Source organism: Cynara cardunculus (assembly GCF_001531365.2).
Source record: "Cynara cardunculus var. scolymus isolate 2C chromosome LG 8, CcrdV1, whole genome shotgun sequence".
NCBI classification, from domain to species: Eukaryota; Viridiplantae; Streptophyta; class Magnoliopsida; order Asterales; family Asteraceae; genus Cynara; species Cynara cardunculus.
Genome location: NC_037535.1, coordinates 13,478,382 through 13,496,505, shown reverse-complemented (window position 1 = coordinate 13,496,505; position 18,124 = coordinate 13,478,382). Strand labels below are relative to the sequence as shown.

The following is an 18,124-nucleotide window of genomic DNA, read 5'->3' as shown; positions in this document are numbered from 1 at the left end:
CTTTTCAATATCAACACTCCCAAGAATTAAAAAGAACCCTCCTCCCTAAAATAACTTTATATATATATATATATATATATATATATATATACATAGACTCCTATATACTTTACAAAGGAGGATTTACATAATATAAAGTGTTTTTAAACACAAATTAAGTAAATGAAAACACGTACCTTATATAAATCTTTTTTTTTTTACGCGTACAGAGCTGGGAAAAGGGAAAATTTTCTAGGTGTTACATGTAGATTGTTATTTTGTGCATTTTGCCCTATTAAAAATTGTTACTTTTGTTTTTGTATTTTTAAAATTACAATTTTTTTATGCTTTATAATGTATTATTTCTATTTATGTTATTTACATTTTATTAATACTTTTATTCTTTATATTTAACGGTAAATTACTAATGAAGTTGACATAAAAAACGAGAACAACAATAAATTATAAATCATAATTTCAAAAACATATGCATGGTAATGAAAGACGCAATTTTAACAAGTTGCTTGGACAAAAATTATAATTTACAATATAAAATAGGGTAAAAACCATTTTTTATTTATAATGGAAAAAAAGTAGTACACATGAAATAATAAATATTGTTTATTATGGACAAAAAGTAGTAAACACTCAATAATAAGTAAGTTTATTTATGTCTCTTTCATTTAACTTGGTAAAGGGATAGTGTGACTTTGTCCAAACAGTGTTTATTAACGAATGATTACTTAAAATTTAAATTATACAATTTATTATTACATGTTTAAAACTTTTTAAAGTTACCTTTTAAAATCTATAAAACCAACAAATAAACATGTTTAAATATTATATAAATGTTGAGTTTTACTAATGTTGATCCTGCTGATCCTCCTCGGCGATTTGATGGTGATAACCTTTCATACTTAGTGATTTCTTATATTAAGTTCTGATATGATAGCACAGTTAGCCACTAAGTCTGATCAGTGGTCGCTAAATGGTTCCTTTGTAAATATAAATTAAGATTACTATCTCTGAATGTTTTGTCAGTGATTATAATAAAATACTTCATGATTTTATTCTATGTAACAACCTAGTGACCCCAAAGACAAAGCCTCACATACCGAAAAAAAAAACTTCAAGTCGTGTCGAAGATGTAGTTGAAGATAAAGAAATGAAGATCTGAAGTGTTTCAGTAAGTCAACCTATTTGAAGATGTGAGAACTGATTAAATAAGAACTTAGTAAGAGCTGAAGAAGTCTTCAAAATCATCTTTTTAGTTGAATCCGAGTCTTGCATATCAAGTCTTAGTTTTATTCACTTTTGCAAAAGTAAAAACTCATGCAACTAAGTGACAAAAAGGTACAAGGTAAAATACAACTACTATTTTATTGTCCCCTTTCATGTATAACCATTAGCATGGTGCACTCTTCATGTGTCCCAAAGTTTGTCCAGCTCAAGGACAAATTGTACATGAAGACCTCTCCATCATCTGTTTTGTCAGTATATTAGGGAATCAAGAAACCAGACATTGGACATAACGAAAATGACATATTCAATGTCTCATGTTCAATTTGTACATCAAGGACAAAAGAATTAAATGTTTAAAATAAAATTGATTACAAACTGATAATTTGTTGTACCACAGATTCTCGTAATTTGGGTTAAGATGATGTATTGCTAGATACCGCTCATCATTTATAAATATAAATAGGAGATTTATATTAATTACCAATATGTCGAGAACCCATTGGGTCACACTCTTTGAACATATCTAAATAAGGAGTTTCAATAATTAAAATGTTTAATTATAATATCTGATTTGTATTGATTTAATCAAGATCAGATATTATTTTATGTTGGACATAATGTGGGTTGACAAAGGATGGTCTTAAAAGGAGAGGGATGGTGTTCGGCAAGCCTCACACTCAGGTCAGATGTAGGGATGGTGGTGGTTTTAGGTCATACCTTTTATAACTATAAAATGTATGACACTTTATGCAATTCTTGCTCTTGCAATTTTCTCGCTAGAAATCACCTACAACATATGCTCTCTTTTCTTTCTAAGTTTTGAAACTACGACTAGCATCACGAGAAGGCAAAGAATTCATATTGTTCATGTGGATACCAGACAAGGCTTTGTCTGATGAGCATCCTCACCGGACAAGGCTTGTACGATAACACTCCAATACGGTACTATCCAAATATTAATCCAAACAACATTTGGGTGATGATTGTCTAATCCAAACAACATTATATCCGGTAAAGGGTCTTCACCGGGCAAGACTGTGTCCGATAAAGTCCACATCGGTCAACACTCAACATTACTTCGGTCTGCTTGGCCGGTAAGAAGCCCTCATCGAACAACACTCTGTCCGATTACAGGCCCTTAGCGGCCAATGAATTTAATCAAGAAGAAATACATTCAAAATATAAACACCAATTGATTCTAAAACTGTAAAATCCAGTTTAAGTAAATTCAAAGTCTGGTTATTAAAAGAACTCACCTTATGCAAGAATCATAAATTTTAAGATGAAATATGCACACATATTGCTTCCACTTTGATCCCACTCTCAAATTTCCAATTTTGGTAGGAACCCAAACAATTTCTCTCTTCTCTGTTTTTCTTTCTAATAATGGCAGAAAGGTTTTCTTTCCAAAAATATTTCCCTTTTTATATCTGCCTTATGAGGAAAGGCAGTTTTTGAAAAAAACTCTTTTCTTCTCAATCTCATGTATATACACACATGCACATATTTAATCCATGAATACACATCCCCCATGCATGCTTGCATAATTCTCCCTACTACAACTCATGTATGTACATAAAATATCGACACACATACATGCATAATCTCATGCATGCGTACATATAAAACATGCATACACATATGCATATTAACAATGCATATTAAAACTCACATCAACCTTCCATGCATACATATACATGATACACATTTACTCACATATATATGCATACACCCACATGATTAATTATAACAATTAATCACATATTCACATAACTACTTAATCAAGTAATCACATAACATTTACCTCAGGTGTATAACCAGGACCCGGTTATCACACTATCCACCCGTCAAAAGAATTCCGTCCCAGAACTCATTCAATTAAACAACCACGGATATTTGATTCTCATTTCGGATTCTAACTCCCAGGTCACTTTGGAACCTTTATGGAAGTGCCACTGAACTTTTACCAAATTAATCTCTTTGTTCCGTAACACCTTGGTTTTCTGATCAGTGATAGCTTTTGATGCCTCAACAAAGTTCAGCTTGCTATTTAATTTAACTTCTAGTAACGGTATTGCCAAATTCGGATCAGCTAAACACTTTCATAGATTAGACACATGGAAAGTGTTATTAATCGAACTAAGCTCTTCTGGTAGCTCTAACTGGTATGTAACCATTCCGATCCGTTTGTAGATTCTGAATGGCCTGATATACCTTGGACTAAGCTTACCTCTCTTACCGAACCTGACAATACCTTTCCATGGAAAGACTTTCAACATTACATAATTCCCCACTCGGAATTCAATTGGTTTACGACGTCTATCGGCATAGCTTTTCTGGTGGTCCTAAGCTGTTTTAATTCTTTCTCGAATCTGTTCAATCTTCTCCGAAGTCACTTAAATTATCTCTGGTCCTGTTAACTGCCTCTCACCCACCTCATTCCAACATAACGACATTCTACACTCTCGGCCATACAAAACTTCATACAGTGCTGCTTGGATGTTGGAATGATAACTGTTGTTGTATTCAAATTCAATCAACGGTAGATGATTTTCCCATGATCCCCCAAAGTCGATAACACAGGCTCTTAACATATCTTTGAGATTCTGGATCATTCTTTCACTCTGCCCATCAGTCTACGGATGATATGTCGTACTCAGCCGAATTTGAGATCCTAAAGCTTTCTGAAAACTCGCCCAGAATTTAGACATAAACCGATTATCTCAGTCTGAGATGATAGATAGTGGAACACCATGCCTGGTTACAATCTCTTCGATGTAAATTTTCGCCAATATTTCTAATGGATAATTCTCTTTTATCGGTAGAAAGTGCACAGATTTCGATAAACGATCCACAATTACCCATATAACATCATATGGGAGTTCGAGGTAGCTTCATGATGAAATGCAACGTAATATGATCTCATTTCCACACAGGAGTTTCCAGAGACTTCAGATTCCCGTATGGTCTTTGATGTTCAATCTTCACTTGTAGACACGTCAGACATCATTCAACATACCTTGCTATGTCTTTCTTCAATCCTGGGCACCAATAAAATGGTTTTAAATCTTTGTACATTTTATTGGTACCTGGATGAATAGAATACTGAGATTTGTGACTTTCACCCAAAATAATGTTCCGAATATTCCCATAGAACGGTATCCAGATCCGTCCCTGAAAGCATAAAATGCCCTTGTCGTTCTTTTCCAGGATGGAAATGTTCTAACTTGGAATTTTCCTCTTTAACTGCTTCTTCTTGACACTTTAAAATTTCACCGGGGAGATCTGGCAATAGATTCATTTTCATTGCAACGGCCTTGTTCATACCACTTCTCTCTTTTTTGCTTAGGGTATCTGCTATCACATTTGCTTTGCCTGGATGGTAGAGAATCTCACGATCATATTTGTTTATCAGTTCAATTCATCGTCGTTGCCTCATATTTAATTATTTTTGGCTGAACAGATGTTGAAGGCTCTTATGATCAGTAAAGATATGACATTTCGTTCCTAGCAAGTAATGCCTCCAAATTTTCAAAGCAAATACCACAGCTGCAAGCTCCATGTCATGCGTCGGATACTGCTTCTCATGATCCTTCAATTTTCTGAACGCATAAGAAATAAACTTCCCTCTTTGCATCAGTATGCAACCCAAACCTAATTTTGAAGCATCACTATAGACTATGAAGTCTTCAGATCCCTCTGGTAGTGACAACACTGGAGCACTATAAAGACGATCCTTCAACAACTGAAAAGATCTTTGCTAATCCTCTTCCCACTGAAACTTGACGTTCTTCCGAGTCAGCTTAGTCAACGGTACCACGATTCTGGAGAACTCCTGAATAAACTTCCAGTTGTAGCCTGCTAACCCCAAGAAACTACGGACTTCGGAAGGAGTTCTCGGCGCCTTCCATCTTTCTACAGCTTCAATCTTGGCAGGATCCACTTTTACCCCTGCCTCAGATATAACATGACCCAAAAATTGAACTTCCCTAGACCAGAATTCACACTTGGATAGTTTTGCAAATAACTTTTCTTTCCTCGAGAGTTCAAGGATCAGACGAAGATGTTTTGCATGATCTTCTCAAGATTTCAAGTATATAAGAATATCATCRATAAATACAATAACGAATTTATCGAGATACTTACTACATATTCGGTTCATCATATCCATGAAAGCTGCAGAAGCATTCGTTAAACCAAAAGGCATAACCAAAAACTCGTGATATCCATACCTGGTCCGAAAAGCAGTTTTAGCAATATCTTCATCTTTGACGTTAAGCTGATGGTATCCTGACCGCAGATCGATTTTGGAAAAATAACTAGCCCCTACCAGTTGATCAAATAAATCATCAATTCTTGGTAATGGATATTTATTCTTGATTGTCAGCTTATTCAACTCCGGATAATCAATACACATCTTCATCGACACATCTTTCTTTTTGACAAACAGAACCGGAGCACCCCAAGGAGAAGTACTTGGTATGATAAAGCCTTTGTCAAGAAGATATTTTAATTGTGTAACCAACCCTTTCAATTCTGACGGCGCCAACTGATACGCTGCTCTGGCCACTGGTGCTGCCCCAGGTACTAGATCAATTCTAAACTCGATAGATCGATCAGGCGGTAGACCAGTTAAATCCTCTGAGAAAACTTCTGGATAGTCACAGACTACTGGAATCGATTCTTGCTTACCTTTTTTTTCTTTGAATCAATCACATAGGCCAGAGAACCATGACATCCTTTCTGTATATACTTACGAGCTTTTAAAACGGATAACAAATTGGTATGATGATCCTGCCGATCACCATAAATAACAATAGGTTCTCTTTCAGGAAAAATGATACTTATCATCTTCTTGTTACACAAAATACTGGCCTGATTTTTTGCCAACCAATCCATTTCCACCACAACATCGAATTCTTTCATCGGCATTGGAAACAGATGGATCGACAGCCGACACCCCTTAATTTCAATCATGCAATTATTAAACACATAGGTAACATATACTTGACTATTAGCGATATCAACCACTAATATATCGTCAAGAGGCACATAATTCCTATATGCATACCTAGTAAATGATGGTGATACGAAAGAAAAGTTCGCACCAGAATGAAATAGCACTTTAGCATATATAGAATTAACAAAAAAAGTACATGCTACTACGTCTAGCATTGTTTCAACCTCACTTTTCGTCATCTAAAAAGATCGTCCCCACGCCCCACCTTGCCCTCCCCTCGGTACATTCGATCTTCCACGAGTACTTGGGGTATTTCCTTCCATAGTCAAACGTTGGGTTCTTAATTGTGGAAAGTTTGGTCGGATGTGATTGGGTGAAGTTCAATGAAAGCATCTTTTAAGTGCTGGACAATTCCTTAACAAATGTCCCCCCCCACACTGATAACATTTCCTCTGTTCTGGTTTACAGTCACCCTGATGAACTTGGTGACATCAAGGACAAGCTCTGTTGACAGTTCTCTGGACAGGTCGGTTTTCCATTTTTGTAATTTTAGGCCCTCGGTAACCAATCGAAGGCCATTCCCATCTTCTCTTTTCCACTGTCTTCTCTTCTCCCTGCCTGTTCTTATTCCTCTCAGTAGTTTCAGCAGCGTCCACGACCAAGGGAAAAGTTATAGGACTCATCGCTATCACCAAATCTCTGGTAGAAGGTTTCAAGCCCTAGATGTATCTTTCCACTTTTCTGTATAATGATCCGCAAACTGAGAATGTTCAATAAACTTTCTAGTGTATTCCCGTACAGATTTGTTACCTTGTTCCATTTTTAGAAAATCTTCTTCTATTTGCCTTACGGCTGCCTTGGGAAAAAATTGTTCTTTAAATCTATTTACAAATTCTGTCCAGGACATGGTTTGTATAATATCGGGCTTAGCCAAAGATTCTACATCCCACCAGTACAATGCGTTAGTTTTCAACATAGAGACGACAATTTAACCTTGTCTTCTTCCGGACATTTGCTGGTATTGAATACGGATTCGATTTCTTTTAACTAGCACATAGCCTTCACCGGATCTCTTTCGACATAAAATGTTGGGGGTTTAAAAGTTAAGAACATCTTTATGTCGCCCCTCTACTGCTCGTTGTTGGGACTAGAGGATTTATTTCTACTTGTTCGGTTTCAACTCTAGATGATAATCCTATAATTTACGTCAGAGTTTCTCTTAACTTTCTCATTTCTTTATCCAGAACATCCCGAGTTACTTATTTAAGCAGTGGTACATGTTCCTGATTGATATTCCCCGAAATAGACTCACCTTGATCTGGGTGAATCTTAGATTGGCTCGATCTGCCTCTTATTTGACTTCTCCCTCGACCTCTACCCCTGCTTCTTCCCTACCTCGACCTTCAAAAGCATCGGTCGAAGCATTAGCAGGAGAATCCTCTATCTTTGGGGTTAGGGCAGGTGATCCTCTCAGATCTTCTAAATCGACTAGCCATCTACATATATTCAATATTAATAATCACATATTCACATTTCCAAATATAATAAGGTATCCAAGTACAGATATGTACCTGTAAATTCATAATTACATTGACCATTTGTAATTCGAATTTACCTTACCTACTGTCCTCTTAACCCATCATATTTTATTCCCAATGGTGCTATTTATGTCCGGGACCCCTTAATATGCAAATAACAGTTTAAGTCTAGGCATCATGCTTTGAATACCTTAATCCCTTAAACTCAGGCTTTAATACCTCCCCTGTAACACCCCAAACTTCCACATTTGCGTATAATATGTGCTTCATATAAAAGAAATACAATTTACACCACAAAGGTCCCACTAGTATAAAAAATTATATACAGAATTTACAACTCAAAAATTCCAAAAGAATGTTCTTGTACTATCACATGTATAACAACATGTATCTTCAAAATACATCAATCAACAGGTTGATCTTCAAAACAACAAATAAGCATATTAGGAAAATAATCATATTTTCCCCTTCCCTTATTATCCCGGGACACAGTTGATCCTACAATGTGTATTTTAAAACACAAAATGAGGGTTAGACAAGGAGGTCTTGTGAGATAACCCTTGTTTTACAATTACAGGGTGAAGATCACTAAAACCTGTTTAAAATTCACGCTTGAATATCCAACCACTTTAAATCCAATATCAGGCAATCAAAACTTCGTTATAAAACGATCTTACCACATAAGAAGAATAACTACTCAGGTTCTCACAGACAATTGAAATAGAACTCTCAAAGCTCACAAGTCACAACTGATCAAAACTTATGGTCTCAACTTCAACGATTATATAAAAGAGTAACAACAAATAAAAATCACCAGAGTTCTTGGTTATTATAAAAAAACGTTTAAGATACAATCAGAAATGTTGACTCAAAATTATCGCATCTTACGGATGTGAAAACAAGAGCTACTATAGTAATCACACACATAATTGCTACCCTTATCCACATGTACACCTTTCCTTGATATGTCACCCTTATCCCATGGTACACATCTCTTTGATATGTCACCCTTATCCCATGATACACCTCTCCTTGATATGCCACCCTTGTTTCCACCTTAAATCTACAGATAAATCTGTAATTTTAGCCAATAATGGCTTCAAAATAGTTTCATATCAAAAACTTTATCTCAAGAACTTCTCAAGTTCTTAAATTTACTTTTTAATCTCAACTCAATATTTCTTTCAAAACATACTTCACGTCACAACCGTTTTGAAAGAAAACAACATTATCTTTTTCTCAAATTAAATCAACATATGAAAGATACAGTTACCCTTTCCAACCCAAAACAGTTTAGAAACTGATAGATAACATTTGTGAAAACAACTACTTTTTATTTCACAAGACTTAGGCAATAATTGCCCTTCATCGGCCAATACTATGGCCGATGACCCCTTCCTCATCGGACAACACTTTGAAAATGGTAAGCATACTCATCGGTTACACTCTGTCTGGTAACAATCCTCATCGGCAACACTGTTTGGTAACCAACCTCACCGGTCATTACTTTACCCGGTTAACTACCTCACCGGTTCAACACTTATCAACATAAATATTAAACCGGCCAAGGCTTTGTCCGATGAGCATCCTCATCGGACAAGGGTTGTATGATAACACTCCAATCTGTTCAACACTCTACTATCCAAATATTAATCCAAACAACACTTGGGCGATGAGTGTCTAATCCAAATAACACTATATTCGGTAAATGGTCTTCACCGAACAAGACTGTGTCCGATAAAGTCCTCACTGGTCAACACTCAACATTACTTCAGTCTGCTTGGCCGGTAAGAAGCCCTCATCGGACAACACTCTGTCCGATTACAGGCCCTTATCGGCCCATGAATTTCATCAAGAAGAAGGCATACATTCAAAATATAAACACCAGCAGATTCTAAAACTGTAAAATCCAATATAAGTAAATTCAAAGTCTGGTTATTAAAAGAACTCACCTTATGCAAGAATCATAAATTTTAAGATGAAATATGCACACATATTGCTTCCACTTTGATCCCACTCTCAATTTTCCAATTTTGGCAAGAACACACATGATTTCTCTCTTCTCTATTTTTGTTTCTAATAATGGTAGGAAGGTTTTCTTTCCAAAAAAATTTCCCTTTTTATACCTGCCTTATGATGAAAGGCGGTTTTTGAAAAAACTCTTTTCTTCTCAATCTCATGCACATACACACATGTACATATTTAATCCATGCATACACATCCCTCATGCATGCTTGCATAATTCTCCCGACTACAACTCATATATACACATAAAATATCCACACACGTACATGCATGCATGCATACATATAAAACATGCATGCACATATGCATATTAATAATGCATACATAGACTCACATCAACCTTCCATGCATACATATACATGATACACATTTACACACATATATATATATGCATATACCCACATGATTAATTGTAGCAATTAATCAGATATTCACATAACCATATAATCAAGTAATCACATAATAATTACCTCAGGTGTATATCCATGACCAGGTTATCACAGTATTACAAAAGTTTCCTAAAATGGGGTGTTACAATAGAGGTCCAATGACCTTAGAATGGTGATTATAGTCGGCTTTCCAAGCTTGATTTTAAGTTTGTTTTTCAATCGATTAATCATGTTTGCTTTCCAATTAATTTGGGTGCTTTGAATACCATTCAGGTCTGTTTTCCAATCAACCTTTTGTTTTCCTCTATACTTCATTTATGTATAGCAATTGATTTTGTATAGAAATCAATGCTACAGTGTGGAGTGACGAAAAGAATAGAGGTCCAATGACCTTAGAATGGTGATTATAGTATGATTTTTTCGTATCGTGTAACAAGCCTGATTTATGTTTCAAGTTTGGGTGTCTCCTTTACAAAATCAAACAACATTCTTGTGGAAGGCCCAACGAAAATAGCATATGAAACCAAATACATATGCAAGATGAAGTCCAGCCTCTTATACTACTACATTGATTTAGAACTATGGTAAACTCTGCTTTGAAACTTGATTTAGAACTATGCTATATTTTGTTTTTAAATTTTGTATATTGCCAAAATACTGCAAAAGTGACAATGCCCCATAGACAAACTGTACTACCTGCAAGTAAGAGGGAGTTAGTTATCAATTTCAAGATTAGGCACAATCTTTTTCCTATTTCCTCTTGAAGCATTCTTCCTTCTTTCTTCAATCATGTGAACGTATTCCGTCACTACGACATGGAATTTTTGGAGCAACCTTATTTGTATTAATGATATCTAGACCAGCCTTCTTTAAGGCACGACTAACATGTTATTGAGCTCTTTGGAAGTGAATGATGCAGAGAAAAAGGCACAATAGAATGCAATATTGGCTTCCCATAGGTTATAGATCATGTCTGTGAGCTAAACGGAGATAAAGAAAAAGGTAACCCTTGTTAGAGTAGTAATTGGCCAATATAAACTATTACCATACCTAAAAAGAAATGCAGATAACCAAAAGGTGCAAAGTTGGTACTGATAAAGCCCAACCTACAAACTTTACCAAGGCGAGGACTGAGGAGCGTATATGAATATTTGTCGTATATACTTTAAAAAACACATAGGTAGAGGTATAAATCATCTAGCAGTTTCTTTCGTCGGTAAACTTTCTCACTAGCCAGATCAACATCAATAAAAAAAACTCCTTAGATGGATGGGGAGTACAGGTTTTGGAGGTATACAACAAAAGATAAAGGTAAATGAAATTATTAGAACAATATGGAGACACAACATGAACTAAAAGCATGGAGTTGTTCATAAAATTTCTAACTCAAGTTCAAAGCAATTTTTCTTTCATTTTCGCCATTTAGGTGCCTGTTTTAAGCTTTAAGTAAACACAATGGGTACTCAATCAATGAGTGTGTGAATTATTCATCTAAACATTCTTTAATTATAATGTCATTTTCACATTGTTGTTGCATGTGCCAAAAGTATGCATACACTGCAGATGCAAACTCGAAGTCGAACCAATGCTTGAGTAGTTTTTTTGAAGTTTTGGCTGTCATGGGCACGGTAAAGTGTTGGTTGGGAAGAGTCATCAAACAGTATCACATCAAAAATTTACTAGGTAGGTAGTATTGGGTAATAGTCGTCATCATCACTTACCGGGTAAGATTCTTGGCCCTCATCCTGTTCATCCATCGAGCAAGGTTAATGTTAAGGTAAATGATACTGTTGGGTCATTGACCGACATCTTCCTAAATCGATATGTGGCGCTGACTGCTACACTATAAGAAAATAAGTTGCCCTTTCTCCATCAGCAATTGTTTTTGGCGTAATGATAAGCGCTTGAATCCTAACAGATACGATAGACGCTTAGCGGATAAGCATTTAGTAAATGTCACCTTAGTTACAATTATATTATTATTGAAGCCAAGTGTATATAATTATTAAAATTATAACAAAACTTGGAATAATCTTGCAACATTTGCATTCTCCATACATACAATTAATATGTAGTGTAGTAATTGGTGGTTGGGTCTGTCCTTATGAATCCAACCAATTCAACATATGAACCTATGAACGAGTGGTTGGATACATGCTGACTTGGAATTGGATTTGATCTAAACAGATCCACTTTTGTACTAATTCAAGTTGGTCATATCATATCAATTTGTGTTTGGTAGATCGAGAGTTTCCTCAATATTGGTAATATCAACTTGTGTTAGTACTTTAGCCAATCGAGTGATCATTTAAAACCAAACCATGTATATCATGTTTTTTTAAGGTTACCGTACAACTTTAGACCATTAGATCATTAACTTATAAAGTTGATCAATGACCATAAATTGGTCTTACAGGTCTCAAAAAAAACTCTTGGTCTTACGTGAACCCAACCCTATATATTTAGCCAATCGAGTGATCATTTAAAACCAAACCATGTATATCATGTTTTTTTAAGGTTACCGTACAACTTTAGACCATTAGATCATTAGCTTATAAAGTTGATCAATGACCATAAATTGGTCTTACAGGTCTCACGAAAAACTCTTGGTCTTACGTGAACCCAACCCTCTATATATATATATGTATATATATATATATATAGCATGTCCTGATGACATTATGCAATTATTTTGGGATTAAGAGAAACAAAACACCATCAAAATACAAGTAGATTGATGTATAGAGTCTAAACTGCAATTGCTAACCATGCCCATGAGTAGCAAACCTCATTTCCAAACATTGATGATCACATTAGGGAGGTTTTCAAAAGTAGAGAGAAACAATTAGAAAAAGATTGTTGGGTCTTTCATTTTATCAGGTAATGACATGGATCAACCCCTCATCAACCTTGCACTTCATGCTTGGATGTGTATTTGTCCATCAACCTACTCAATTCTGCATTAAGCCCCTCCTCCAACTCGATCTCTTCCCTCCAGTGCCTGCCCTTCATCTCCGCCGTCTTCTCTTCGTGCAATTTCATCAACTTCTCCCTCTCTTCCTCGAATTCTTTCATTTCTTCAAGCTTCTCCTCCCTGTTTGTTTGCATATACCAACCAACAGTAAAGGTCAGTATGAAAAAAGAACATTTTCGGGAAAACATATACAACACCAGAGGATTGATAATTACAGAAACCATGGTTGATAATGACGACATAGATATAAAAGATATGGCATGGGCCAAATACCTCTTCTGAGGATCCACCACAGAATAAGATTGATCGACCCGCCTGCATTCTTCCTGCTGCAGCTTATCAAAATGGCCTTCTTTCGCATCCCTCGCTTCTTGGATTACCTTCAGCTGGTCTTTGAAGAACTGTTCTTGGTAATCCATCTAACAGAAAACACACACAATAAGAAAATCAGAGCAACCTACTCTATTGGAAGACTTTTAACAATTTATACAAGGCATAGCCTGATCATTTAGATGTTGGTTTTGACATTAATGTTCCAAAATTTGCTTGCAGACAAATCCAGTTGCCAGAGAATCTAGCAAGTTCATCTTGCATAACTTTTGTCAATACATGTAACTTAGAGGTCTATGAATGTGAACTACACCCAACATTTTGAAAGGCGGAATCAGGCTCAAGGCGTTTCCCCTCAACGAGGCAAGGTGTAAGCCTCGAGGCGGTCCAAGGTGTAAGCCCCAAGGCGAAAATCACCAAAATATGTATATATACTACACAAATAAATATACATTTATATACAATATACATAATACTAAATTACTAAGTGAGCAGGATCAGTGGTTCTTGACAGGAAAGTGTGAAACCGCTGAGAGGGTGTGGAAAACTTGGTTGCTTGTGGGAAGAGGAAGGATCAAACCACATTTTGATTGAGAGGAGAAAGTACTACTTTTGGGCTTTAAAATATTAAAAGTACACATTGGGCCAGTAGGGTTTGCTTTTAGTTTTCTAAAATAAAAGAAGACACTTAAGGGCCGTTTTACCAAACACTTACCCGGTAAGCGCTTACTGATAAAATTCAACACTATCTTTTACTTACCGAGTAAAATTTTAGTCCATAAAAATGGCATCGCAGGCAACAATTTACCCGGTAAGCGCTAACCGTGGTAAAATTTGTTGCCCTCACTTACCGGATAAGACTTTTGGTCCTTGCCTCGCTCTTACCGGGTAAGATTTTTGGTCCTTACCATATTCATCCGGTAAAGTAATGTGACTTGGTAAGCGCTAACCTGGGTAAGTGTTTGGTAAGCGGCCCCTTATACTATATAGAGAACTAGAGAAGTACTACTACTGCCTCATCAAACCAAGGCGTAAGCTTCGTCCAGGTCCAAGAGGCGCCACCTCAATTGTGGTTTTGAGTCGCCTCGCCTCGTGGCGTATGCCTCAAACCAATTTTAAAACCATGACTACACCCACATGCCTTTTGTTGTAGCATAAGCGATATCCTTTTCACAGTAGGAGATCCATTTACCGCACTAATGAAAGCAAGAAAGAACGAGACATCGACAGATAACATTCATGGCAGAAATGACATTTATCACATGACAGTCATATGCATAATGGAACACAAATCATATCACAATGTTTTGGTTATGCAGACATGAAGAACAGATTGTCACTTCCTAAAAATTTTTCAAATCATAGAGTATGATAAAAAACAATTAACCAATTCCAAATTGCTATAAGATATCCATCATAGTGCATGCTTAAGATGACTAAACTAATTATGAGTTTTCATGGAGGCCAAGAAATTAAAGGTTGTAATCACCTGCCAATCCAACCAATTTAATGTCAAGACCATAGCAATAGTTTAAAAAATTACCTCTTCCTTGTTCTCCTTATGGTACTGTTGTGTTCTATCCCTGATGATGCGGTTTTCTACTTCGGTTTTTCGCAGCTTCTGAGATACCAACCCAAACGATTCTTCAAGTGCTTTTGAATGCTTCTGTTCTTTTGCAACCCTGGTCTTGTAATAATGCAACTGTTGGTTGTCCTCATTCATTTGCTTTAGCTGGTTGACAACCTTCTCTTCGTAGGAAACCAGCTCAAACTTCAACTTCGATTTCCCTAAACAAACATAGAGCAAGTCAATAGCATTTCAAAAGTTTGAGAACAAAAAGAGCTTCAAGGAAAAGGAAAGAATGATACATACCTGGGGAATGCTGATTAAATACATCCAAATCTCTTTTTGTAGCCATGTAGCCATATAATTGTCGCTTACCCCCAGGATAGAACAAATTGCGGCGATGATCCCAGGCATCTCTGTCTGTGCCTTGATGTTCGAAATGCTTGCTCAGACGCTCAGCCTCTGTATATCCTACAGCCGTGGACTCGAATATAAGCAAACTCATCCCCCTATGCCCTTTAGGCCCATAAGAATGACGAGCTTTCACTGCTGCGTAAGACCCAAAATAATCAAGAAGCTCTTGGTTTCCCATGCCAAGCCACTGAAATAAGAGTTCCATTTTAGCAAGTTGGTTTACGACATGAAACACACATTCATTAACAAGCTATTAACTCTAATTGTGAAAATGCTTTGAATGAATAATTAAAAAACAGTAACCGTTCTTCCGAATTCAGAAGGCACTAACATTAGTAATATACCTTCTCATTTTCATCCTGTTCAAGCAGTGTATTCATGACGACAACCATTGGTGGCCAGACTATTTCCCTGTCTTTAACAACTTCATTCAGTCCCTTCCACTGTCCATATGCTTCACCGGCTGGTACAACTGTAGCTCCCCTCCTACGCAATTCTTCCTCCAAAATTTCAGCAAGATCTCGATGAATCTTTACTCTTTTGGACCCTTTTGTTTTGGCATGTGTCACAAGAGACTGCAGACTACGATACCAGTCAATAGAACCAGGACCATTCTTACAAGCTGGACAATGCCACTGCCTTGTTGGTTCATTGATCTGCTCCACCGTCAGGGTATCCAAAGTTCCAAAGAAATCAGCGTACCACCTATTCTTCTTTCTTGTCTCGTGGCTTTGGGGGCTTTCATCTGAATCATACTCTTCACTGAGAAGCTCATCATCAGATCCATCAAGATCCTCAGTGTAATTGTTATCCTCAAGATCTTCCTGTTCAACTTCCTCCACACCAGAAGGATGAGGGGTCGTTAATGTCTCCCTCTGCCCTGCATCATGCCTAGCATTGCCATGCCTGGAGTTCCAATTCCATCCACTCTGCAAAGGTGGAGGAATTGTATTTGAGGCAGCAGTGTAGTTATTCTCATAGTATTTGTTCATCGGTTGGTTGCTAGAACTACCTTTGACACCTGTCTGGGTTCCCCACACATTGTTTGGAGCCCTTACATGTCCGTTTCCCCGTCCACCAGCTTTCTGGGCATCCCATGGAGTAGGTTTAGGAGTCTGAGAACCCCATTGTTTTGAAGCAGCACCATTTCCAGTTCTATTTTTGTTCTTTTTGGATATAACCTCCCAATTACCATCCTGGCTGGAATCCAGGTTCACATCTTGGACTCCCTGACTCAAGTGATTAACATCAATCCCAACTACATTTTTACCCTTGGGTGAAGCCTTGTTGCCCTCACCTCTGCTAGATTGACCGCCTCCTCTTTTAGAACTCATCTGCAAATAAATTCACAAACTAAACATGATGAAGAAAATCCTTATCAGAATTCTGTATGAAAAGGATGCTGTCAAAGAAAACAATTATGCACAATGATAAAGAAAATGTGATGTATGTTTACTATACTTGCAACTTGTAATTTCAAACTTTAAAATTTTAGCTTTTACATACTAAGTTACAACCATTTTTGGGAACTACGGGTAGCAGATACCTTTTCTTTCAGACCTACTCAGACCAGTTTGTTAGTTGCAATTTGGTAACTATGGGCTTGAAACTTATGGATTTCATATACTGTATAGAATTTGTGATTAGAAAATTAGCCAAACAAGGGGACAATCTGTCAATGACCTGTGAAACATAGCATTTGGGTGGGTCAATGATCGGATAAGAAATAACAATGGTACCACGATTAACCTAAAACCAAGAAAGAAAGAAGTATCGTAAATGTTAACCCAAAATTCTTTCGTTGTTGAACTTATCAAACCCTAATGAAAGATAATCACGAAAAGGGAAATATATGGTAAGAATTAACAGATTAATGATCCGATCATCACCATATAATCACAAACAGAAACAAAGACAGTATTAGGGTTATAAACTTTACTTATGTTTATAGCACTTTCTATTTGGAGTTCCTTGTCATTAAACTAAAAACCCTAATCAGGGTTTTGAATGCAAACATTTCTCAAAGGGCCAAAAAAGGTGTTCATCAAAAAATAGAATCAGCGTCTGAGTCTTTTACTACCGGCAAAGATTCATCTTAAAAATAAGAAGCAGATACATTTTATCAACAAGAAAAGAAAGATCAAAGAAAACGTTATACCAGCACAGAAGAGAAACCAAAGTTGCTGCTCAAAGCTCAGGGGAAGAAGGTCGACGATGTTGAGAGAAATTGTCGCTAGAAATCTGAAGTTGTAGCAAGAAGATGATGATGGAAGAGCGGCACCTGAGACGACGAGAATGGAGGCGTGATGATGGAAAGGACAGGTGAATCGGATAAATATTTTCTTTTAGAGTAAACTAAAAATTTGGTCCTTTAGTTTCAGACCTTTTACCCATATTGATCATAAATCTAAATATCTTCACGTTTTGAGTCCCTGTCACTAACGAAATTTAAAAAAGTAGTCCGTAACTAAAAGAATAGATGATCAGGGTGATTAAAGAAAATGTTGAATTTAAGAAAGCTTGTTAAAGAATGCTTGAATGTATGCTTACTAGAGGAAAATCCAAAGAAATCTCTTGAACAACATGTGTTACTGTCTTATGAGTTCTCTATTCATCCTAAGCTAAATCTAGGTGAAAATATTGAAATTGTAAGAGATGTTGCAGCTAAAAAGCTGATGATGAATCAGAGAACCAAAAGAGGATGTT

General features: G+C 36.5%; 1 protein-coding gene across 2 annotated transcripts; it reads right to left on the bottom strand.

Annotated features, from left to right (window-relative positions):
• Positions 1 to 12,837: 12,837 nt before the first annotated feature.
• On the bottom strand, positions 12,838 to 17,712 carry LOC112517119 (protein SUPPRESSOR OF GENE SILENCING 3). Of its 2 annotated transcripts, none has more exons than XM_025124449.1 (6): positions 17,577 to 17,712; positions 15,763 to 16,771; positions 15,311 to 15,605; positions 14,981 to 15,225; positions 13,381 to 13,526; positions 12,838 to 13,227 (listed from the first exon to the last, which is right to left on the bottom strand). In XM_025124449.1, the coding sequence occupies exons 2-6, from the start codon at positions 16,750 to 16,752 to the stop codon at positions 13,038 to 13,040; spliced, it is 1,866 nt and encodes a 621-aa protein (XP_024980217.1). In that variant the 5' UTR covers positions 16,753 to 16,771; positions 17,577 to 17,712; the 3' UTR covers positions 12,838 to 13,037. The 2 variants fall into 2 exon arrangements, with proteins under 2 accessions (XP_024980217.1, XP_024980216.1); XM_025124448.1 differs by having other exon boundaries at positions 15,763 to 16,752.
• Between the last annotated feature and the right edge of the window lie 412 nt (positions 17,713 to 18,124).

Bases quoted from the DNA above. Each gene is read 5' to 3' on its own strand.
- LOC112517119 (XM_025124449.1), bottom strand. From the start codon at position 16,752: ATGAGTTCTAAAAGAGGAGGCGGTCAATCTAGCAGAGGTGAGGGCAAC. The intron at 15,226-15,310 runs GTATGTATCATT...ATGTTTGTTTAG, and splicing joins ATTTAATCAGCATTCCCCAG to GGAAATCGAAGTTGAAGTTT. The intron at 13,228-13,380 runs GTATTTGGCCCA...GCAAACAAACAG, and splicing joins GTGGTGGATCCTCAGAAGAG to GGAGGAGAAGCTTGAAGAAA.